This window comes from Anopheles maculipalpis, chromosome X, assembly GCF_943734695.1.
Source record: "Anopheles maculipalpis chromosome X, idAnoMacuDA_375_x, whole genome shotgun sequence".
NCBI lineage: Eukaryota > Metazoa > Arthropoda > Insecta > Diptera > Culicidae > Anopheles > Anopheles maculipalpis.
Window position 1 is genome coordinate 4,089,385 of NC_064870.1, and position 26,305 is coordinate 4,115,689.

Sequence of the window (26,305 nt, forward strand, 5' to 3'; positions counted from 1 at the left end):
CGCTGTTTACAGCGAATCTCTATGCCAAACCCAGTTATGCTTGGTGTGAGCGAACCGATGCGATAGCCACTGCGATTCAAGCAGGTTGAACCGATCTTCGCTCAGATACAATGGTTTGCCGCGTCTGCAAATAAAAAGGAAACAAAAGTTTCATACTGAATCGCTCGCACTAGATGACTTGCTCTAGAGAGAACAAGTGCACCACACTTACTTCAAATCTCTATCTTCCTCGTCGTAATCATCCAGGTAAAGCGAACCCCACAGGCAAGCCCGATGGCCCCGAATGATGATGATGTACGTCGAGGTGATCACGAGGAAAATGCCCGTCCCTCCACCGCAACTGATTGAGTGCTAAAAGAGAAAGTAGAAACATTTAGCAAAAGGATATTCAATTTAAATTTATTGTTTTTAAATATATTATAAATTCTTCAGCACACTCATCACTTACCCGTACTGCTTCACAGCAATCCATTTCCTTGCAGCAGGTTTGCTTGATACACACGATCGTACCACACAGCAGACAGATGGAGCTTTCCTTCGGTACGTTCTGACACTTCTGGCACGGTTGCTCGTGGTAATACTGTGTATGTATGTGTGCGAGTAAAGATAAATATATGGCATATGGTTTACTACTTATTACAAAAAAACCTCAGAGTAACACGTTGCCGGCACTTACCGTAAACAACCGTTCGTATTCACGCGGCAACCCGAGCAACTTCGGCTGACGCCACTCAATGTGCTGCTGGACGATTAGCGAACGGGTCGATTCGTACGTCGGGCGTAGGTTGCGCAGCTGATCGCACCAATTCTTCGGCAGCGACAGTTCCGTACCGGCCAGAAAGCATAACGCTCTGCTTGCATTGAACTTGTCCCAGTCCATCGACACTGTTACGAGCTCGAGAAAATAGACGAGCCGGGCAAACTCTAGCTGGGGGCCTGCAATTTCCGGTATCTCCGCTCGATAGATATGATGCCGGAGTAGGGCAGCGACGCGCAAAAACGGTAAACACAACCGTTGCAAACGTTTCTCAAACGCGTCAAGATTAAGGCGTTTGGCGTTGCCCGTGTCCCCGGTGGACGGTTCGATACCGTCGCGACTTCCACCAATTTCACCCATCAGTATGCTATCGCTGCGGATGTGTCTGCAGCGATCGAGCTGACTTAACACGAACGCCATGGCGACGCCGATGTGCATGACGCCACGCTCGCGTACCAGCTGTGGCGGTGGCTGGGCTGTTGGACCGTACCGCGCAAGGATTTCATCGCATTCCTCATCCGTCAGGTGGGTGCAAAGCTGTAGTACGATCTGATAGTACAGCAAGTTGTACATCACCTTCACGATGCAGGTAAAGTAGGCTGCAATAATAGAGAGGAGTGTATAAATTAGAACAATAAAGGGTATGACAATTTTGATGTGCAATAAGAACAAATATTTTTATCTGAAGAACAGACGATTTTAAACCATGTTGTCCAATATACTCGACCAACGATAAATGTGCACTACAAAATCATATTTACTTGTTTACCTCGTCGTGTGTACCTCGACCAAAGATACCCCTATTAACTACAACTCACCTTGATCGAGATGGAGTGGTGCCAGCAGAATGAACTTAAGCATAAGGGCGGTCGGATCGCTGATCAGATCGGGAATGGTTTCCGTGTCCACGATTGTACTCGTAGCAGCTGTCGTTGTCGTCGTCTTTGGAGAGGCTGATGTACCTGTTGCTGCTGCTGCTGTTGCTGCTCCACCCACCGTGGGCGCTGCAGTGCCGGATGATGCTGGCGAGGAACCAAGTAGTTCTGTGCCATCCTCACCGGAATCTGCCGGCGGTGGTGGTAACAACATTCCACGAATACTTGCCGGTATTCTTCCAAGCTGCTTTCTATCCTTCTGGTTCCCATCCTCCTCCTCTTCCTCTTCCTCATCCTCCTCGTCTTCTTCGTCGTCGACGTTGTCCTCAACACTACCGCCCGCCTTCCGTACCGGTACCATCGCTAACCTTTCCACCGATTCCTCGTTCGCTTCCACGCCTACCTCAACATCGTCACAACCGTAGGCAAGCTGTATACCGGCCAACCGAGACCAGGAGTGCCACGGCCAATCATCACCCACCTTAAACCGTATCGGCCAATCGTCGTTGATCATCAGTCGGACGTGTAGCGATAGCACGTGGAGCAACGGTACGATACAGTCACGCTTAGGTTTGTACCGTATGTCTTCTGTGCTGCACAGGGAACCGCCGCGCTGTATCACTTCCGCCTCCAGGTTGGTACGTGCAATCGACAGTACGAATGAGAACAAACTCTGCAACGTCACCGGGTATCGCTTGATGTTGCGCTGCGTGCAGGCGGTAATATTGCCCATGGCGCGACCCATCGCCTCACAGAACTTGGTCGCCATCGGAGCACGCTTGCTTTCCTGAAACAGCTGTATTAGTTCCAGCACCAGGGCACGGTGCGGTGGCGTCGGTGTACGTATTAGAGGCGCCGGTCGATCCAGGGCAGGGCTGAGCGGCAGCACAGAGTTCGCTAGCTGACGACACACCGGACAGAAGAATTCACCCAACTCCACGTTCAGGTTGTTGGGGCTGCGCGGCGTATGCAGTGACTTCAGGTAAGCGTCCTGACAGGACAGATGCACATGGTGACCGCACGATTGAATGTGTACGCCACCTTCCCAGCCAATGTTGTGCGACAAAAACCAGGACGTTTGGCCAAACTTCCACTGCAGCAGCTCGATGCGTCTGTTGAACTCGCTCGCCAGCGTTACGCTCTCGCTTAGGCGTGCCAAATCCTCTTTGCTCAGCGGTAACGCTAAACGCTCGGACCGGATTCTTCGATGTCCGACTACACTGCTCGATTCGACCAATACCACCAACCCGATCGGGTTCGTCTCCGTGCTCGGACCGGACGTGTTACAAATGATGCAGTCATACTCCTTCTCGCGTAACGCTTCCGCTTGCTGTTCTTCGGCAGCACGCCTTTCCGCAGCAACACGTGCCGCCGCTGCCTCACCATCCTGCTCCTCATCCCCATCCATACCAAAGTCCATGCCCGACGACGAACCATCACCACCCATCGATGCCATCGCGAGCAGCATAAAGCGCTTCTGCCGGTTGGCAAACTCTTCCATCATTTTCTTCTGCCGCTCCTTGGCGCGTTTGGTGCGTTCCTCCTTTTCCCGGGCTTCGCGTGCCTTTTGCTCCGCCTGGCGCTCTCTTTGGTTCGGCCACAGTTCCGCCCGTATCTGTTCGATCCGCACGGCACACGTTTCGTCCAGTGCAGCGATCTTGCGCAGCAGATTGCCGATAAAGAATGGACCGTCACCGATGCGTGAGTCCGAGATGCGTCCCCCCTGACAGTGTGAACGCTTCTGCTGCTGTTGCTCGTGTGCAGCAGAAGTGCCCTTCTGTTGACTAGTTTGATGACCTCTACTACTACTACTGCTATTATTACTACTATTACTACCACCGGCAGATGGTGCGACACCCTCGTCTTCGTCTAGATCCATTTTGGCATGCTCATCATCACCCGGATGGCTGGTTGTGGAGAAGGAACCCGTTGCCTGTTGGCTGCTGCTGCTGGTCGATCCTACCCCACCACTACTGCTGCCCGTCAGCTCATCCTCAGTTTCGTCGTCCAATGAAAAACTATCCAGAGCACCGCTGAGCTGAGAGTGCAGCTTCAACAGCAGCGAGATGATCGATTCCTCCAGCACGAGCGTATCACTATCGTTGGATCCTTCCCGCCCACCGGCACCGATACCGGCGCCCTCACGCGTTGTCATCTCACAGCCAGTCGTACCGACCGAGTTGCCAGCACCGTGCTGTCGAAGATTAGTCATCAGGTTACGTCGCTTAAAGCGCGTCCAGTTTGTTTGACCACCTCCAGGCCCAGCTCTAGTGGGGCCTGCACCCCCACCAGCACCACCACTTGCACCACTGGCCCCCATTTGTGTGTGACCAGATCCTGCCGGCTGTAGACTTCGATGGTAGTGGCGAGGTGTTTGTTGCTGCAGAGACTGTGGACTTTGCTGCTGTCCGCCGGATCCTGCAGTGTTACCTACCCCAACCGTGCCTGCTGTTGCTGCGGCGAGATGATTATGATGGTGGTGGTGATGGTGATGATGACGATGATGATGGTGATGGTGAAGGTGCTGATTAGCGTGATAGTAGTTCTGCAGCTGATTCGGTTGCTGTGGCATCACGCTCAAGCTTCCACTTGCAGCCGTCCCGGCTGCAGTAACGGTAGATGGCGTTACTACCCTGTTGAACGGCAGCAGCATTCCACTACTGGGGTCTGTCGCTGTACCGCCTGCGGCAGGACCAGTGACAGCTCCTCCACCTCCAGAAGTACTACCGAAGACGGGAGGCGTTAGGGCACGCTGTTGCGGGATGGCAATTTCCTGTCCTGTCATCTCACCCGCACCAGTCCCCGCTACCGGCACAAACTCGTGCCGTATCATTAGCTCAACGTCAGTCGTTGATGTTCCAGAAACTCCCGTACCTTGCACTTCATCGCCAGCCTCCTCTACGATGAACTCGGTCGCCCTGGGTGGAACGCTGGTTCGGATAAGCGCACCTGGACCTACACTTGCACCGGACGACGGATGATGATGGTGATGATGGTGATGGTGGTGATGGTGATGCAGCGGACTTCCATCTTGTCGCGGGCGACGTCCAAGCTGTAGTGAACGGGAGCGTCCTCCTACCAGCAAAGCACGTGGCACAATCGATTGAATATCGGCAATGTCTGCAGCTTCATCTTCTTCATTCACTGCGCGCCGTCGCTGCCGGGTGTCGTTCCCACCGTTCTCCACCCCTTCCGGCCTGCTGATTACAATTTCGTTATTACCGTCCTCATCCTCCTCCTCATCGTCATCGTCTTCGTCCTCCTCGTCGTCGATGTAGTCATCAACGTCGGCCGGCTGGACTACGTTCGCGTTACCAACGCTACTGCGACGCCGCTCGAGCATTAGGTAGCGAGCACGTATCGCCAACAGTTCACTCGGCTGATGCTCTTCCGCCTCCTCTACCACTACGTCCCCATCCGCATCCATTACGTGGTACGCCGGCATGTCTTCGTCTTGCTGGTCTGTCGCCGGACCACCAGCTTGCTGCCGGCCGAGTAGCCGCTGCAGCAGATGCCACGGCCGTCGCCTTAAAGCTATCTCAGACCCACCAACACTCGCTCCCGTTGTCGTTCCCCGCTCCCGCTCCAGCTCATCATCGTCTAAGTCGTCTTCCTCCTCTTCCACCACCATCTGCGTGGTGGTTGAGGTGGCGGTCACTGCTGTCGTTGCAGTACTGGACGGTGGTGCGTGAATGGCCGGACGTCGGACTGGAAACATCATGCTGTTGTTCGCCAGATGCGAAAGGTCCTGTGTCATCGGTACCACCTCAACATTACCGATGCCTCGCGAAGGTACCAGCTCAGACCCGGGCCCCGATGCACCACCAGCAGCTGTCCCTCCAACTCGTTCTCCACTCCCAGCACCCGTTGTTGTCGTTGCTACCGTACCCGTTTCACCCTCGGCATTGCTACCGATCATCATAAGCGTTTCGTCCTCGGATAGATCCCACTCGACGTCACTGTCAAATGGCGGCGAACCATCCAGCGGACGGTAGGAAACGGGTGACCGACGCATTGCCGGCAACAGTGAGATACGTTTAACCGTCATCTTCAGATTATCGCTCAAGCAATTGCTCGGATAGCAGTTCAACAGATCTGGCACCGTTTCACTGACCCCACCACCACCACCACCACCAATCGAACCAGACTGCTCCTCGAGGCTCTTGCTAGTCGCCGCACTATCACCCACCGTGGAGCGACTCGTCGCAGCTTCGCCACCCACCGCACCCGCATTACAAACGGCCATCTCGAGCAGAAACACAGCCAGCGCCAGCATATGCTCCGACACGTTATGTTTGTGCACTGCCCGGTAAAAGATGGCGAGGATGGTAGCGTGCAGGATGCGCGAACCGAGAATCGCACCCGGATCACTGTACGCCGGACCGCACGACCCAGGCAAACGAAACGGTGGCCACAGATTGCCGCTGCGTGGCATCTTTCCCACCTGCTTCACGTACGCACCGAACCGGTCGAGCGAGTTTTGGAAGTCGCGTCGATGTACCGCTCGGAGCAGCACATGCAGTGGATCGTAGTGTCGCTCCCACACTGCCGGTACCGGCATAAACAATCCCTGCTCCAGATTCTCCGAACCGACCGGTGGTGGCCGATAGATCGACAGCTCCTTCAGGTATCGCTCGAAGTTGCGCGTATGCGCATTACCGCTCCGCTCCGGCATCAACTCCAGCAGCTGGCTGTGCGTTTTGTCACCGGTTGCAAGCAGTGCACTGATCTCGATCACACACTGCGTCGTTTCGTCGTTGCCGAGATTGATGCGTGACGTAATAAGGGTAGCCAGAAACGTTAGCAAGCCCTCTAGCATCGAGTCTTGCTCCATCTCGGGCGGTGTGCTCAATACGCTCATGCCCAGCCAATCTTCAACGCCGAACATCATAATGCACTCGCTGACGAAGAGATTCGGTGGTAGTTGCGTTGCACAGATCTGCAGGAAGAACAGGTCCATGTCCACCATCGAGTTGCAGAAGTTGGCCTGGATGTACGTCATCGCCTGCCCTTTGATCTGCAGCCCGTTGCGTACCCACACGCCCGACAGGATCTCGTAGAAAAGGCTCTGCAAAGAGTGACAGCAAAGACAAAGAGTCAGTTAGTTTTGCGGAGCTATAAGACACAGATGCTGTTGTTTCTCTAGCTCTGAGAGAAACTCTAAATGACACGAAACATTGATTGAATCATCTATTAAGCTTGTACATAAGTTCGTATTGATTTTCACTAGCTTATCAATATCCAAATTACTATCTCAAAAACCTCATACTTCAAGAAACTTTACAAAACTTTTCTCTGATCTACTCGGTAACTCCGTCAATCCTAACTATGGGGGAACGATCCAGACTTGCACCCTGGTTTGGCCGTGTGCCGCTGTCGCCTTCACCGCCGGGCTTCAAATTATGTAGAAAATTTTTTATTTTTGCTACATTTTCATTGTCTTCGCTACACATACGCTTATAACCTTCAAATCAGTTGACCTACAATGTCTTGCCCCGTTTAGCCGGCATAAACCTTATTTTGAGCACGCGGCCCCTGCAAAGCTTAAGCATAGACGGATAAACAAAAAGCCAACCCTTACTTTCACCCTTTTCCACTTGTTGGTGCATTTGCCAAACCCGCTTGGACAACAAAATTTGTTCGTAATGTCATACCGCCATTTTATTTTTTTTTTGCATTTGGAAGACGGTAGGAATACGGGTAAGAAAGAGCGGACGGAATCAACCGTAGACCAGTAACATAACGCTCCAAATGGTACGGCTAGCAGCGCGTACGTTTACAACTCATTGTCTCGAATTGTTTCCTTGTGGCGTGATGAACAAAAGACGTAAAAAAAAAACATTGTCGTCCGACGGTTGACTCATCTCTCATAGCGCATACATGCTCGATTACTAATGTTGCAAATAACGGCGGATGGAATGCACTTTCCAACATTCTGACTAATAAACATAGATCGTACCCCGACCAGAAACAGGTTGACTGGTGGTGCCATTTTTCGACTGACAATTCTTAACTGTTGTGAGGCACCCTACTATTACACACAACGGTTTAATTTGTCATGCGTTTCACTGGGCATATTTGAGAACTTGAATTTGGTAGTCACCAGGATTTTTTATGAGTTCTTCTTCTTCTTCTTGGCTTAGCGACCTATTACGCCGGCCATCGTTGGGCTTACTAGAATTGTTGATACATCACGCAGTTGGATCGTCAGTCCTCCTGCTACTAGTCCCGGCGTGTAGACCGGCACCACTGTCCCCACTACCATCAAGCCCTGTGTTAGACGTGTGTTTTTAAAAATAATTATTCGGATACCGTGTCCTGCCATTATGTCAGACGGCAAATATCAACAACAAAAATTGATTCACTGGTACTTCAACCACATCCAACCTTAACGGGTATCTCTTGCACTATACCTAATGCGTTCAATGATGCACTAGCGGAATTCTGGTCATTCTAGTTCCCCAAAAGTTGTAAAAACCCATGTATCCGTTTCCATTGGCGTTTAAAAATACGCTTGTTATCAAAGCGGAGGTCATTGTAGTGCTTTCAGTATCACTGTTTGTTTCTTCTGCGGCAAATGAAAGACTACATATGATCATTTGGTAATGATTTACGCCCAGAACTCTTCATTCCATAGGCAAGTCTTATCATTTCTCGGAATTTTGAAAGATCGCAAATTTAAATTTGGTACTGTTTGGTAGGGGTGGTGGTATTGGTGGTAACGGCACCAATTTCCATCAACACAGCTAAATCCCATTCGGATTGAACATTTGTCGTTAGACCTAATTAATTTGCTGCGAGTACATAAAGTCTACGAATTCTGGACTCTTAAGCCTGGATAACGCCTATGATTTTAAAAGTCAAAGAGTGAACTGTAAGCTTAGAAGACTATATCTAAAAAAGCATTTTTTGGACTACTTGGAGAATGCGACATGAGTCATTCAAGTGAGCAGATTTGGACTATGGAATATAAAGTAACAGCATAAGCCTTTCTTTTTGTGAGACCCAGCGATCGATCTTTAGCATTAGGGGGTGATGTGCTAGCACAAATACCATTACCTACTCTTTCTTTTCGTAGACAGTAGAGAATCGAATGTGTTCTCAGAGACTCAAACCCGTTTCATTCATGCAGATGAAGCTCTGAAAGAAAACCCACCACCACCGTGGTTAGGAGCGACCGAGTGAACAACATTCTCTACCCCCTACATGCACCTCTCCGAGCATTAAGGGAACCACGGCACACGCACACACATTCGCAACGCGGCAAAACGCACCCTTCCTATTCGCCGTTGATCGGGTAAGGCCTGCATTCTCTCGCAAACCTGCAAAGCGAACGGGTGGATCCGGTCCGCGAACACGGCAGAGAGAGAGAACGAGGTTCGTCTTTTAACGAAATCGAAATTTCCACCCAGCGCGCGTTCCACAACTTGCAGGTAGTGGAGGCCACTCTCTACGTAATTCGGCATCCAGACAAGCGTGTTCGGGGGGTAACGTTCGAAACAAGATCGTACAGAGTGGTTTGAAATATATTGACAGTGTGTTGTGATGTGCTTTGTGGAAAGGGAAAAACGCCATTAGTGTGATGTGTGTGAGGGAATGCGGTGTGCTTTGCCGGCGTCATTAGCACCGCCCGCATAAGTACTGTGCGGCTCCTGTACCCTGTGGGTCCGATCAACCAATTTGTCCCAATTGATGCTGCTGCTGCTGGCGACAATCCGTAGTTAGAAATCACATAACTCACTCAGCATAAGAAGGGCCCCGCTCAATCAACGCCCGGCGCACAGTCGGGACGAGGGAACGAGAAGAGAAAGGACCTCACTGGTGCATCCATTTCCGATATGCGATCGTTCGTAGCGGTGCCGGTGCTGGTGCTCCTGCTGGTGGGATGGCCCAGAACGTTGGGCCTCGAGTCGGTAGCATTGTCCAGCCCGGCTATGATCGTACTGAACGTCGCGTCCAAATTGTTGCTCCGAATCGTGCTGGAGGCAGGCATCCTAGACTCCGATACAAATCAACCATTCAATTTTGACAGCAAACTCCGCACCATGCGGCAAATCAACGCACTGTCGCATGAGCTGAGTGCGTCCCACATAACCGTAAGTTTGAACCTTCGCACGTGGAGCTCATAACGGCCGTGTGGCTGACTGATACCGGGGGTGCTTTTCGATCTTCAGTTGACAGAAATCATAGGGCGACGCACTCAAGATGCGATCGAGGATGTCAGCAACCGAAACCGGTTCACCGATCGGCTCGAGCGGATATATGCGATAGTGCGGCTGATCGAGCGACGGGACTCGAAAATGAACGCAATGCTGAATGCTGACGCGGGTTTCGAGAACCTTACCCTTACCCAATTCGCCGAGGCCACGATCGACGTTAGTAGGACGAACAGTGTGATCGAGCTGCTGGACGAGCTTGAGATGATCGTGACGGGAAGCAATCTGGTGCTGGTCCCGCCTGGTGGACGCGATATCTTCGCCCAACTAAATGCGGTAGGTGGATTTGTGTGCAAAAATTCGTCGTAGTAGATTCTTGGTTCGTTGGTGATTTTTTTCTTTCTTCAAGATTATATCTAACATTCCCTCTGCATTACATTAGCCTACCTTCGAAGCGCGGCATAGTGTCGGACCTTATTAAGATGATAATTCTTGACTTTAAAAACGAAACAACAAAAAAACGGTCCCACCAAGGACACAACTGTGCAACTATTATGGTGCAATGGTGCATGGTGTGCTCCACTTCCTTCCTGATTGCTTCCCATGCGAACATATACCACCCCCATTACTCCATGTTTTGTTTCGCATAAGCAAAATGGCGGAAGTGGCTCACCATTTGCAAATGGGCCGATAGTGTGGCGAGAAAAGAAAATGATTGGACTTCGGAAGAAACACGCACAGTGTTTACACTACGGTGATCTCGTCTTCCACAGTAGTGCATTTCACTCTCACATCTCGTTGCCCACAAACCGACACCAATATGGCTCTTATCGATAGTGTGTGCTATGGAATACACAGCAGCCTAATGGCTGGGAAGATTCACACGCAGTGCAGTGTGATTGAAGTTGGCACGTTTGTTGCTAGACGAGAAATTGAAAGCACTTTGAAACAGTTAACATAATTAGCGCGTGAATAGTACTAACCTCAACCACAACTTGTGAACTCCCAGACGATACTACCGTCGACAAAAACTAGTCGCACCAACTATTGTGGAGAACATTGCTAGAAATGTTGGTTTGGTTAGCTTGGAGAACTTTTGAAGCAGTGAAGTTAAACACATGTGAAAAAATGGCGGACCTGGTTTTTGCTATAAGACCCTTCATTTTTTTTAATCAAATTTTAATCCAAAAAAACTATATTTCGAAACACCTTACGAGACGCCATGCGGTTCACACACCTTATTATTGACACGTCTGCTTTAGAGTCATTAGACTTTATTCGTCTCTTCTGTCGCGAAGAGCTACGTAGAAGCAAAAACAGTGGTTGAGAAGTCCTCAGGTAGAGACGCAAATGTGCCGAGAATTGCTGGCTCACATAACCTAACTTTGCCGACACCGCTAGATGTCCTCCAAAGACCTACACAAGAGACCACTGTGCGGGGTTGTGTGAATGCGCTCATAAATGGTCGCACGCACACACAAACACACACACTCGCTCACCCCCTCACTCGGGTCGATCGTTCCGCTGGCCCGGTGAGACCCTTTGCGGCTCTCGCACGATCTCTTCAGGCACCGCAGCAGCAGCAGTAGCAGGGTATTAAACGCATTGGAAAGAGAAACATACGGTCGCGCGATAAAACGGGACAGGGCAAATGTTCATCATCAACCACAGGCCATCACGGTTTGGACGGGGGCGACGGTGTTTGCCGTTCCAGCGCGTATGGCATATACCGGGGGTTTGGCAGTACGCCGCCATTATTCAGTGAGTGACAGTGCGCGAGTGCGTACACGGCGCGTCGTATCGTCTTGTCGACATAACTTTGTGGTAACGAGGTTCGCGTGGCTTGGTTCCAAGTGTTACGGGGGTGTCCTTTTCGGCGACTTAAAAACTGGTGCACTTTCCTCTCTCTCTCTCTCAATCGTTCTCGTGCAAGAAGTTTTGTGCGCAAAAACCTAAACACAACTGCCAACGTGAAAAAGCCTGAGCAATTCAATCGGCACACAGAACAGCATAGGGGTTGTTCTGTTCTGTGCTTTTTTTCTGTCATTCTGTAGCAACAGCTGCTGACTGTTGCTGCACCCCATCAGTGGCTTCTGACGATTGAAACGGAAAAAAAATGGCGTTCTCCCTGCTTTGTAATCCTTCACCATGTGGTGGTGCTGCTGTTTGATGTTTGTTCTAACGATTTCACATTTGTCAGCAAAAACAACCAGCAGCAACAGAGGCCACAAAAAAATATCAGTCACACATTGTGTCCAATTGCTGTCCAATAAAATCTTCCACCAAGGAAACACACGCTACCAGTCGTGATGCGTGTGTGTGTGTGGTTCACTATTTATTTAAACCACCATCATACTCGCGATTCGTATCGATTTTTCGTATTTCACCACGGCGCGAGCTTTGTGGTCCGCGAAGTCCGCCATTTCCAAGCTGGCCTAGCGCGCGGGTTGTTTTTGTGCAGCAAATCAGAACGCAGCAAAACTCTACTCGTGCCGAGGGAGGTTATTGTTTATTTTATTGGTTGACAGCTTATGATAACCAACACACATGCGTACGTAATGCGGGAGAGTTTATTTATGAAGTTGTCTAAAGATCACCCGTCGCGCTCAACACCCATATATCCTAAGACAATCAACGGCAGCAATCAAACCAGAAATCAAACATGGACGAAAAAAGAGAAAACGCTACGAATCTGTGCGCGGGTCACGGCGCAATTCTACCCCCGAAAGGAATACCACCTATTACTCCACCCGAGGCAATTATGGAACTTCTTGTACTTCCACTGATTTGCCACCTCGCTTGGATCTCGCATCGGTTGGCACCAACAAGAGCTCCAACGTTGTGATTTGAATATTTCGCCCATTTCCCGCAAGGGACTGGAAGACTACTACCATCGCAAACGGTTTGAAATCAGTTAGGCAGCAACAACAACAAAATCGCCGAATGCTCTCCAAATGTCGCATCGTATGTGTGTGTGTGTGTGTACTCCTCTCCCGTCATCCTACACCGGGGAGGAGGTTTTGAATTGAATAAGTGGGCTTGTTTGTTTCTCCTTTGTTTTGTTTCAGTTTGTTTGCTCTCACATACATATGGCCCACCCGCCCGCGCGCCACGCGTTAGTAAGTGGCGTGAGTCATCGCTTACCCTAGATGCGTGGCACATACTTCATCCCTTAACGGTAGCCCCTCCGTTAAACGGTCAAAGCTACGGTCAATCACACCGCGGAAGGGATACCGGATGTATCCTTCGCTTGTCTCGGTTTCATTCACGGTTTAATGTCAACAACCTGTGACCCTCCGGGCCCAGCGGAACAACAAAAAAAAAAAGGCACAAGCCCATTTACGATAAAGTTACGATCGTCGTTTAACGACCCACGGGGGATAGGTGTTTCGCTTTCACCTTTATAAGGCATGAAAGATGGTGTTGTGAAGCAATCGTACATCTCTGCTGAGGCTGCGAATGTCCATACACATTTATGGACCACATTTATGGAGTTGTGAGCCCTTGTTTATGACACGCTCGTCAAGGTCAACCTTTTTTTTTTTTCTTTTACGATCTCTCTCACAGCTGATGGCAATAACAACTGTGATGATCGTCGCGAAGTATGCGCCCTTCACATATAGCATATAGCCTTGACAAAGTGTGCAGCTATAGCTATCGGCACGGGATAGTGCTATGACATGCGCGATTTACTGATGACGTGAGGGAGAGAAAAACCCAATGTATCGGATATATGCATCAAACAAAGAGAACAGGGAAATTGAAGTACGGTAGCAGCACAAGGGTGAAGCTGACAGGCAGAGCGAACTCTAGTCTGGTGTTAGCGTTCAATCTGTCATCAGTACATTAAAGTTGCACCACGCGTGTGTGGTACATCTCCCCCATTACAGTGCAACGTTCTAGTGACGGATAGCTAAATCCACGAACCTTCTCGTAATTGGTCAACGCTCTGATCGCATTCGCGCTCCCGGGACAGTGTAGTATGGCGAGGGGTTCACCCCTAACAGTGGTGCTGCTGGCACTGCTGCTCGTCTGCCTCCAGCAGGCAGCTCCAGCTCATGCAACGTCGTCCTCCAAAGCACGCAAGCTGCAGGGCGCTAGCCCGATCGATGCGCTACGCGAACGCTACCTACAGCTAGAGCGCCGTACCTGGACGATCGTCAATCAGATCGATGCCGTCGATAATCAGCTCGAGCAGGACGCAACTCACCAGCGGGCAACAGTAATGCGCGAACTGGTCGACATTTATTTGCGCTTCGCCGAGACGGAGCTCTCGCCCGAAGATGAGGGTGACTACCGGCTGCTGGGCCGGTTGGCCGAATGGAACCTGCTGGAGCAGAACCTGCTCACCGTGAACAAACTGTTCGAGGTGGTGTACGCGTTTCTGCGCGAAAAGGCACCCCGGTTCGCGGAGCAGGCCGACCTGGAGGCGAGCGAACAACACGGACACAGCAGTGCCGGTGAGGATCTGCGTCTGTTAACGGTCGATCTTGCGGAAACGATTCTCTTCGACAAACGGCAACCCATCCAGCAGCAGCTGGAAGAAATCTACAACATAATGGTTCGGCAGGCAGTGTATTACCGGGCCAGCATGGTACTGATTGTGTTTGAAAATTCTAGTACTTCTCGTTAACAGCACACGGTTTACTATTTGCCTGTTTTTTCTAATTCTTGGACATGTTTTTTCGCCTTTTTTTCTCCCATTTCTTCCCTATCTAAAGGCGGCGGGCAGTGTTATCTGTAGCTTCGGTTTGTCACCGCAACAGATGATCTATATGCTGTACGAATCAATCGCAATGACCGAACTGAAGGGTTACATCATGATGCAGTTCTCCTACGCGTTGCTGAAGGTGCAAGGCAAAGGTAACGGCAAGAAACTAGAAAGACTGCTGACGGACCCGGGGTATCGACTTGCGTCCCATCGAGCAATCTAAGAAGAAGTAGTGACAAACCCCCAACTCAAGCTCTCTCAACATTATAGTTGTGCAAATAAAAAGCAGGACACTAACTTCTTTCCCGCTCTCTTCACCAGGTAACTTCACCAAAGAGTCACAGGCGCGCCGCGACGAACTCCAAACACGTATAGCCCGTGCCCAGCAGCTCATGCAAAGCGTTATGCGTCAGACGAGCGGCGAATACTGGCGCTGCGATCCGGAACGTGGTACACACCGAGAAAACACCACCTACGTACAGTTCACCCGTCTGCTGCAGGGTTACATCGAGAACGAGGTGGACATGAACACGGACAACACGTGTCGGGAAACGTGCAGCCACTATCAGTACGGTCACGAGCAGCATCAGTGCTACAAGGAGCTGTTCTGCTCGAAACAGCCCAAATGTGCCGGGCGTATCTACGACTGCGAGTACATCGATTCCGATATGTTGATCTGTCCAGCGGCAGCCGGTAGCCAGCGGCGGTACGAGTACATCGAGTACGAAAATGGTGAAATACGTGGCCGCAAACAGCACTGTCCGCGCGGCACGAGCAAGGTCGATTCTTGGTGGCGCTGGCTGTTCTGGCACTGTAGCTACTGCTTCTGTCTGTGCGATGACGCTGGCCGCCATTCCGACCGTTACATTAGCCTGCGCGAATCCGTCTCGGACATTGAGCAGAATCGGTAAAATGGCGTCCTGTTTTTTTTTCTACATTGCTCTGTGTGTGCAAACTTACAAAACATTTTCTCTCTCTCTCTCTCTCTTTCACATCTTAAAGTGTCGTGACGGGATTACGGTTTGTGAAGCGTAGACAGATGTTGCATCTGATTGTGCAGCAAGGGCAGCTGCTGCCGGGTGGTGACATCGCTAACGACACGCTTGAATGGGTAGTAGCGAAACCGTTCAGCCACACGGATAAAGGTGTACGTGACGGGCGCGACTATCACACACTCTCGTACGATCGGCGTGCGATCGATCTGGATGACGTACACGTACATCCCGGGTACGTGCTGACTGGTGTACGCTTCCGTATGCTCGGGTCCCATTTGAACCTTGAAATTCGCATGACCGAGATGAACTTCACGTCCGGCACATTGGTCGATATAAACAAAAGCATCTGGATTGGCAATGAGGAAACAACCCGGTAAGGAACGCTAGCAATTTTTTTTTCTACGAATTTCACACTGATTCACGCGCTTCCCTTCCTGTAGGACGGAAATCCCGCTACGCTACATGGACGTACCAACGCTAGCGCCCGCCAAATCAACGCCCGACTCTACCAGCGGCCAATATCTGCGCTTCGGCCCATCCGGTGGACGTGCGGATGCGGCCCAAACGACCATCCCGTTCCTGGACGCACAGCCAGTGTACACGGTGCGCCCATCCCCACTGTCCGGTGCGGGACTGATGCACAAAGGCATCCCGAAGTACGGTGGTTTCGTTGCGCCTAAGGTTTTCACGTACGACTTCGGACCGCACATTCAGGTACCCTCGATGGAATTGTTAAAAGAGGAAGCGCGACAAATGGACAAGCGCAGCTTCGACTAGTCTAGAACAACTGCCTGACTCAGTTTTGTTTTCGATGGGAAGTAAAAACTACTGCTTGGGAAACCGTTTGTGACGTGGAGCGGTTCAATTTCTGCAAGCGAAGCAATTACCAGCAATATTACGATTTGGATACTTATTGAGAACTAAGATTGTTTTGCTCTGCTGAAGATTTCTAGACTGGAGAGCATACCGGTTGCAAAATAGGGGGAAAAAATGTAATCATTTATCGAATCCAGCGCATACCATTGCGCTCCGTATACCAAAATGTGAATTTAAATCCGATATCGAGTAAATAAAATAAAATTCCTAACATGTAATATCAAACATTTTTGGGATTTGGTTATGGGCCTTCGCGATGGACAGGACTTCTCTCATGAATTACGGGATGATCGATAACTCTGACACACCCAGGAGGAGGAGGAGGAGGAAATGTATCGCAACTAATGTGAAAGGAGATTTAATATGTAAAATAGTTGAAAGCAATACGGCCCGGCCATTCTATCGGAATGAGAAAAACATTATTTAGAAGTGTGGCTAGTGATCCAACTACTTGTTGTATAGAAGTCTACTACACCATTAGAGTCTAGTACGCCGGTGTGACCTTAGAAGGTCTTTAAGCCACAAAAGAATATCAGAAATTTGGTATGTTTGTTTTCTGGCATAAGTTTTCACGTTTCCGAATAGCATAATATCCTAAATGAGTAATTCCAGCACTAACCTGTACACGTAGTGGATGCATCATTAGCTTCGGTAACAGGTCCGCCGACGGCAGGATGTCATTCAGTGACATCCCCATTGTTTTTACCGCCTGGCAGATGAATGCCGCTAGATAGCGATGTAGGGGAAAGTGAAACGATGCGCGGTACATTTCGCCCTGTGGAACATCAAACATAAATGTGAAATGTGAACGCTATCCCAAGGTAGGCGAAAGCTACCGAATTGTTCGAATAGTTACCTTTTCAAACCTAGGCTGCCGATAGAAGTTAATCGCGTCGAGCCAATCCTGCAAATAGTTCACGCAGTACATCATAATCTTTTTCGCTAGCGGCGCATGGGACGGCTCTTGCAGGTGTGAGATGATCGACCACATCGGATAGGCACTCGCCTCCAGCTCACAGCTGAACGCGGCATAGTAGGAACTCGACTCGTACTCTACATGGCTGATGATTTCGCGAATGTTAACATTCATTCCTGTCGAGAAGGGGCGGGAGAAAAGATGATAGAAACAGTGAGAGTCTGCAATGAGGGGAGCAGTAAGTATCGCATGCTTCCCTTACCTTGCAGCATCGATAGGAACTGGAACCACATGTCGATGAGATCGTCATCCTTGAGAAAAACGAGCGCAACCGATTCGTGTGACAGCACGTTATTAAAGTCGGACACGAGTGGCCAGTAGCAGTGTTCCTTCATAACGCGCTCGGCACAGTCCACCACGTAATGGAAGTTGTGTTCCGGCGTGTGCAGCGTGTGCGGTGTCAATATTTTGGACATCATCTGCTGCAGGCTGATGATCATCACGTGCAACAGCGACAGCTCTTCCACCATCTTGAGCGCGAGGCTTTCGTTGGAGAAGAGCTGCACGCTCATATGCACCACCCGATTGCTGAGCGTGTCCGGATCGCTCGACATCTCCAGCACGCTCGGTATGCGGCAGTAGTGCATCACGAACGTGCGCGTCAAATGTTCCTTGTAGTCCTGATCCGGCAGCATGTTCAGCAGGAAGCACACAATCTGCTGCTGAAACTCGTACTTGAACGTCCAGAAGATAAACTCCTCCAGCAGCGTTTCGTGCACGATCGTACTGCCGAGCGCTGCCAGATGTGCATAGTACGGCGGTGGTTCGGGCGCTGGAAACTGGCGTAACGCTTCCTCGTACCGTAGCCACCCGTCGCGTAGGTACATCGTGTACCGGGTGGACGGATACGGCTGATCGTGCGGCCTCTGGTACACGCTCCGATCAATCAGCGTACGCGTCATAACACGCCGCATCAGTTCGCCCATATTGTTAAACTCCATTAGCATTGCGCAGTACTCGTTGCAGTATTCTGCCGTACGCCTACAGTCGGCCGAATCGAGATTGGTCGCACTGTACTCGCGAAAGTGTAGCAGCATGCGCAGTATTAGCCGTGGCATCATCGCTTCCGCCACCAGCATCAAATCGTCCGGCACCGGTGCTTTGTTCTGGCAGTTGTTTAGCCCATGATCGCTGCAGAACCCTTCCGCCTTCATTACGGACGTATCGCCACAGTCGCAGGCACCGCCCGCTTGCGACAGAAACATGTTGAAGTCGTGGTTCCGATGGTTGCCCCGCTTGAAGCAATCGCGACAGATCGACATGCACGGTGAGATGCCACACGTCCGGCAACGGTAGGCGACCACGTGCGGTATCCACACTAGACCACATTTGGCATGGTTGTCGTACGCGCGGACTGAAAAGATACGGAATGACAGACGGGTTCGGATTAGTGTATCGGATATTAACGGCAAATTCTTCAATGATAATGTTCCCAGTTAAGATCGGCTAATATCTGCTTGTAGCTAGTGGTGTCAAATTAAGTACATTTCAATGTTTGATACAACTCTTTGAAATGCTCCAATGGTGGAACTCAATGAAGAGTTGGCTGAAACCGCGATCCACCAACGGCGGATCCTTACATGCGGTATTGTTCCCGAGTGCAACAGTTTGGGCTTAGGATTTGGGGTGGTCCGGTAGGACCATGATTGCAAATACCTTCCGAGCTAGTACTGATCATGCTGCTTCAAGTGGCAAAGGTGAACACACATTAAAGTTTTGTTTTCTATTTCAGATCTTCTCTTATCGCCTGGATTTTCCCAAACTTAAAGTGAAATTTCCGTTCCTCATGAATTGAAACACAACACAAACATAATTATAGCTGGGCCCATAATTGCTACTGATAACAGGGACACTTTGTTGGGAGAGGTTATCGAGGTTAAACATTAGCAACGAGAACGAGATTATTCGCGTCGCGTGACAACTTTGAATAGTAAAACAAAACTGTCATGCATTCCAAGCTGTTTTCTTAAACAACGACATGCTTTCTCTTTCCATTAGGTCATCGTGCGGTTTTAAACTATCCCACCCTATAAACCACGTACGGAAGCGTGATGATTGTTGTTTGACTAACCACCATCCACCGCCGCCACCCTACCAGTTCCGGTTCGGCAAGAAATGAACCTAAGATCTTGATGATGTCGCGCAGTATGCTAAATATAGAAATTTGCTATGTTAGCAAGCAGCAGCAGAAGCAGAAGCACCCACATTCCAACAGCCACGACAAAATCGAGAGGGTTGATGCGTGGACCCAATCGAAACAGTAGGAAATGATCGCATTTGATTATGCCTGGTGCGATTTTGCGCAATATATTACAACGATATCTGTCCACAGTTGGTCATGATGGGGTGATGGGATTTGAAGCCCGGTCCTGCCGTGTGAAGACTGACGTCGCTGTTGCCTCCAATAACAGGCAACAGCGTTAATTAAATTAAAAATCTTAAATGAAATCCCTTTCCACTTAGAGCGATGTGATGGGCTCTAGTGTGGTCCGAAATATGCCACGAAAACCACACATTAGAAATAAGCAAAAACAACAACAAAAATCTAAAAAAGTCATTCATAATGTTCAATAGCTGTCAAACATCAGCCGTTCACCATGGCAACTCGTGTGGATGTGTGTGTATTTGTAAGGATTTATGCCACGAGTTCACTCGCAATCGTTACTACGATTCATCCCTTCGGTTCATTCGTCCCATTCAAAAAAAAAAACCGTAACTCAACGCCATCAAAGAAGCCCTACACGAACACCAGCGCAAAGCACTATGGTACTTTTTGTGGACAAAATTTTGTAAAGTTTTTTTTTTTTAATTATGGTAAGAACTAATATGCAAAACCATCAAATTGCTTTACAAAGCCTGATGAAACCCATATCAGGCCGTCCCAGGATCCGTGCTAATAACATCAGGACCTGTTCCTCCGAACTGATTGAGAACTGACCATCCAACTACATGATATTAAGTAGGTTTTTAAGCCAAGAAATATTGCATGACAGGCATATTTGCGGAATTTTTCTATCACTTTTTTTATTTGACAGGAAATTCCGCTCGGTAAGCGTAATAAGATGCGTTTGGATGGATTTGTGCTCAACAAATAGCAAACGCATTTGGCAGCGACTAATTTAGCCTGTCTTTAAATCATACACAATACTGGATGATAGCAAAACTAAAAACAACTTGCTTAGGTCATCAAAGACCCCTCCCCCCCCTCCATTAGTAGTATTACTTGCTGACATTGAGCATCTAGTATTGAAAAACATCTGTCATGAGGTTGTTAACCAATAATCAGCCTATCTTTTTCCCTTGCTCTCTCGCTTGAAGGTGAAACGGAATTTTACTCTACACATATGGTGCCTAACATGCTTCCAATCGGGGTTACACTAGCTGCAGCATTATCGCCACAGGACGTCGCCCACCAAAAGTGATGCAAATCCCTCGCGCCAAAACGCATCTAGGACATTCTCCTTGAGATTAGACCTTACCAAACTATGCATTGAGACCATTCTCAATCGTTGTATGGGCTGGTCTATGCCGTGCCTATTCACACACCATCCCACAACCGCGCGTGCGACCATGTGTGTGTGTGTGTGTGTATACATCGGGATTATTGCTGATCTATTGCGCTACCGTGCTTTGTACCGCACTCGCTGGAACCATGTGAAGCCGAAGATCCCTCAAACATTCCACTGTCTTAACTACCAATAGGCACGGGGAGCTCAGCACAAAACATTGACTATCGTTATTTCGCTCTCCCTAGCAGACACCACCGGTTCACCGTGTTGTGTTGTTGGGCAAGATCGCACACAGCTATTCCACAAATGGAGGTCTCGGCTAGAGCTTAGTTTTACCTAAACCACATGATCGGATACTTCGCCTCTTCTACTTCTACGCGCCGCGTTGTTGTTACACGGTGGATGGGAACCCCACCCCACCACAACTCCCCCTCTTTGGGTGGTTCATTGACATGGACGGGTGGGTATAAGCCTTTCTGGTGGTCTAAGGCCCACGATGTTTCGTTCACTTCTCGCCTATACAGGCGCCCCTCCTGTCAGCTTCCGCTCGCTATGCCCAGTCCCAGTTCATACATGTATATATCCGCATCTTATGGTCCGGTGTGCACTCAACGAAGCGCGCACAGGTTCCGCGACGTTTCTCTTCCTATTCCTCTTTTACACCTCTTTCTTCGCGCAACTTACGCGCACACCAACACACATACACTACTAACATCGCATTCCACCATATGCGATACCGTAGCATGCGAAGGGAAACACACGGGTACGGGAAACACATGCGTAGTGTGTATGTGTATTATTTTGAGGGTTCATTGACGCCTTGCTCGATGCGTGCGTTTTTGTTCTCTTTTTTCTCCAACTAGCTCAATTCATGCCTTTTTCAATGGATTTGTTTTCTGAAAGTGTTTCATTAGTTTTGCTGATATGATGTTAAGTAAAAAAATGGACAAATAAAAATTGTTTTAAAACATTATGCTCTCATAGTGCCGACGAATGAATCTACAGTGAATTATTGCGAGGTCGTACCAGTAATAAAAGGCGATTGGGTATTATTATCAGGGATGCTGCTGAATGGCATTTTTTGGCACAAACGAAAAAAATAAAACAAAATAAAATATGAATCTGTGTGTGAGAGAGAACGAGATAAAGAGAGACTCGCGTCATTTTGAGGAGCAGTAGTAAGATTTCTTGAAGTATTATGCTCTCCCTGATGCCACGCTCCCAGGGTTCCCATCAGCGCCACCACGCGAAAGTTCATCGATCTCCAAAGAAGTCTTAAAAGGGGAGAAGAACCCGCACCCGCTTTGCTCGTGTGGCTTCCAGTCACCGAAACGTGGAATGGGATATGCATGGTTCAATGGCAGTTTTCCGGCCGTGAGGGAGGGGCGAAAGAGGAGAGATAGAGAGAGATAGAAAGGCAGAGAGAGGCAAAGAGGAAACACACAAAAACGTGGTTGAACCGCTCAGCGGTGATGATGTTGATGACGAAGACACACTGCTGACGACGTCACTTTCATCCGATCGACGACCTTGACAATGACAGTGAACGAACTCTGGAAGGCGACGAACTCTTCTCACTTAGCACCTGCAACACCTCTCACCAGGGCAGGCTCATCCCGACTAGTCGCGCGACTAAGATTACACCACCACCACCACCACCAGCAGCAAGACATCTGCAGAGGGCTGAGGGTGTGTGTTTTTACTGCTTCGCGAAAGAGGTGATCATCTGTTTCCGTGAGGTGTTTTGGTCGAAGCCTGAATGTGAACTAAAACTGAGCGAAAGTGGATGCAGCATCATCACTTTCGCAACGCGACGTATTGACGTCATCAACTCAACAGGTCACAGGAGCACAACAGTCTGCCTAGCAAATTCTGGATGGTCCCCGAGGAAGACTCCGATCTGTGTTACCAACGAGATATTCAACTACGTGCCTAGTTGACGAAATTCGGAGGGACCGAAACGCTAGACATAGCTGCAGAACAAATCCGAAGCGTGTGATATACCTGATACTGACATTGCCGTGCCAAGTTTCGTCATGTAGAATACCAAGTACCAATGTAGCAATTAATGCATAGAGCTTTATCTGTTTTCGCGGCCAACTATCCGACCCGTCGAACAACGTTTGGTCTGCCGTCTTTACGCTCCAATACCGCATCAAATTCCCAACGTCTTCATGTGCGAGTTCCGTAATCCAAAACGCTTGGGTGTATTCTAATAGAATTTTTTGGAGCATTCTAACTTGCGGACGGTTCTGGATGGTTGTAAATGCAGCATCACGTGCTCTTCTTTGCCAGAGGACCTTCCTACCGAGCTAGTTTAATGACTTTTGCTTATTGACACCACAATAAGTTGGATAGTCACAAGTCCACACTACGGGGGAACACGATAACGCATTGGATTTGAACCCCAGTTCCCCGCGGTGTGAAGATCGGCGGTACGCTGTCGCCGTCCTGCCACCGGTCCTCTAAATCAACGAGCAGTTTGTGAGAAGTTTTATTCAGCCAAGCGGAATTATACACGCTTGAATTATCCAGTACTGCTGCTGAAGTTTCAGACTGTGACGAAACCAAAACCATGCCCTCTTAGATAAACAAAGTCGTCCAAGGGAGTTCAGTCGCGTTTTGCGATATTTCTTTGCCAGAGGACCAAGGTTGGTCACGTTGGCTATAGCATCGTTAAAGTTTCATAAATCGGTGATAAGACCTGTTTGCTCACATTCCCAAGACATTTTAGCGGAAAACATTAGGTCCTCACAAATAGCATAACAAATTTTATACAATGTTTTAAAATGCCTATAACGAATTGATTCTAACAAAACCGGACCGTGAATACGACAACCACCAACTGGCTGCCGGATGCTGGCAACGGACAAACCCATAGAGCGAACACAACAACAGCAACAAAAAAACACGTGTAAGGGTGTTGAATGCTAAGGTGAACAAAACTCGTTGCCCCCTCGCCAGGTTTTCCTACCGATGGCCTTGAAACAAAACGTACAACATATTTTGGCGATGAGCATACAAGCCGAGCGAATGCGAGATAATCCTTACTTCTGCAGACATCTTCAGGCTTCGCGACGGTGGCATGAGATCAGATCAGAGCAGCTTCTCAGATATTTCGTTCTCTCATTTTTGCTCTAACCATTGCTTTGTGTGCTTCTTCCGTTCGTCTTCAGGCGGTAGCTCGGTGATCGGTGATCGCGAAGAAAATGAAATTACGATCACGGTCCCTCATCAAGATGCCTCACAGCATCCTGCTTCACGGCGTACGATGATGCAATTGAGGCGAATAAAAAGGGCTCTCTCCGTGTTGCACGTGTGCTCCTCCCGTTCGTTCCTTTTCGCACTATCTTACACCATCATGCTTCGTTCTTTTTTTTATGAAACGTTCATCAAAATCTTGTCCATTCTCACTTTCTTTGCCTTCATTCTTTGCGTGTGTTTTCGCTTCACACAATACCAGAGAGAGAGATCCTGATCTGGATCTGGTAGGATTTCTTTTCGCGCCATTTTTCACTGCCGACGCCAAATCCGGTCCCGCGAACATTGGAAGAACCCCCAAGAATAAGGCAAAGCACATAAAATCTTGCACCCTATTTGTGTAAACCAATAACTCGGATCATGTGTGTCACTAGGTAAAAGCAATAAAACTGACGCTTCTTAGTGCACGTGAATGGTAAAAGGCGAACCTGGTACACAGAGCACCGTAAATGACCCGTGGTGGTAATGGATGCACTTTTATGATCCTGTCGATAGTAAAACTATCGTAAACGGCGTTTTACACGAGCGCTTGTTTTTATTCCTTCGCCTGCAGATTCTTCCAGACAGCGCACATTTAAATGTTTAACGCCTATTTTTATTACCGGCCATTATCAGCCACCGGTGCGCGCACACGTGCTACTTATGCAATGGCAAAATATTATTGAGTCTGACTGAACAGCCACCAGACGCACAGCTGGTGCAGGGGAGCGCTGTTTTAGCCATCGTTCTTGGTGAAATTAAATCATAATGCACGTGGTAACTTCGCTAGCGAAGAGTAAATGTAACGAACGGCTCGAACTACCTCGCGCAAGCAAATGTCTAGATGCGCGATGTCTTTCGCTTTTTAGGGAAGAATTTCTCAAGGACACAAACACGCCAAGAGATCAAAAAACGTTGGACCCTCCGGGTATATGTACCCAGGCATATTAATGGTTTGCACCCCTTTTATCGTTGACATTAACTTGCAAATTTTGTGAGGAGAAACATCATCTGCATAGTATGACTATGCGTAGCGAAAAAGATCAAACCCGAGCTCCGCGGGAATACAAATTGAAATTGAAATTGCAAACCAAACCAAACCAAGGCAAAGAAAAGGTTAACTCTGTGCCTAGAGACTAAAGAGCAAGAAAGGATTCCTCACGCGTGGTTGGCCTTCAGTTAGATGTTTCAAGAAAATTCCTTACTTCGTCTACAATAAGAGATTAATACTTCAACCTTAGAGCTATTGGAGTTGGTGTTATCATAAATGAATCGTTGAGGAAGATGTAGCCTTCCGAAGCCTCGCACCTTCCGAAATAATCTCGCAATCAGCTAAATTTATCAGACTGATAATCCCTAGAATTTGATAACGATCCCACCTTATTCGCGCCTGCACAGGTTCAAGAGGATCGAAGTTATAGAATAGGAAGGATCGAAGTAATAAATAGGACTCTTAATATTCAAACGAGGGAATGCTTCACAGATGTCTAACAGATCTTAACCGGAACAAATAATCAACTTTTCACACTTACCGATGGAAGCGAACTCGGTCGGCGTTCTGCCACCAGCGACCAGCCATCGACACCACTCAATATTCTCGCTGTTCGATATCGGTGTGTCCGGCGACAGTAGATCATCCAGCAGCCGATCCAAACTGTCCGACGTACCATTCACGGCCAGCTCCCGGTGGATGTGGGCCGATGCAAGCTTCTTACCCTTTTCCTTGAGCCGAGCCACCGACAGCGTTCTGCGTGCGGACGGCGAGGACCCATCCGTACTGCTGGCACTAGTGCCATCTTCGGCTTTGCTTCCGTCAGCCATCGCGCGCTGCCCCGTACCGTACAAACCGTTTTCGTACCGACGTTTCTCTGCTTCTTCTCCGCCCCGCTCTCCTCCCCCCGTTTGGGCTACCTTCTTGGTGCTTACTTGTTTAACTGAGGGACTTAGAGCCTCATCCAGTCATTGGCTCGGCCACGATCTAGCAGCTCGCCAACGAGGCCTGTTCGCGTGAACCGCACGCTGCGTTTCGGTTGATCGTGTTGATCGCTGTGGCTGGCGTCCCTACCACTAGCAGACATTTGTCCTTTGCTATCACTACCAGCGCGGCTGTTGCTGATGCCGGTGGCGTTCATTTTTCTCCCGGGCCACCGAACATTCGACGCTGGCCGACAACCATCGTTTCAGTGACAGATAGACACATACACAGTTAG

General features: G+C 49.2%; 3 protein-coding genes across 5 annotated transcripts in view; 1 reads left to right on the forward strand and 2 right to left on the reverse strand.

The window, feature by feature from the left end:
* On the reverse strand, positions 1 to 25,916 carry LOC126559607 (E3 ubiquitin-protein ligase Ubr3). The gene is made up of 9 exons (XM_050215814.1): positions 25,628 to 25,916; positions 17,549 to 18,700; positions 17,227 to 17,462; positions 16,990 to 17,145; positions 1,576 to 6,700; positions 677 to 1,356; positions 449 to 580; positions 212 to 351; positions 1 to 124 (listed from the first exon to the last, which is right to left on the reverse strand). The coding sequence occupies exons 1-9, from the start codon at positions 25,914 to 25,916 to the stop codon at positions 7 to 9; spliced, it is 8,028 nt and encodes a 2,675-aa protein (XP_050071771.1). The 3' UTR covers positions 1 to 6.
* The window catches only part of LOC126558897 (V-type proton ATPase subunit d), a 401,974-nt gene that overhangs the window by 375,028 nt on the left and 641 nt on the right, over positions 1 to 26,305 (forward strand). The gene's annotated exons all lie outside the window — the stretch shown is intronic.
* Positions 1 to 26,305, reverse strand: part of LOC126556704 (negative elongation factor D-like) — a 173,106-nt gene that overhangs the window by 87,395 nt on the left and 59,406 nt on the right. The window lies entirely within an intron of this gene.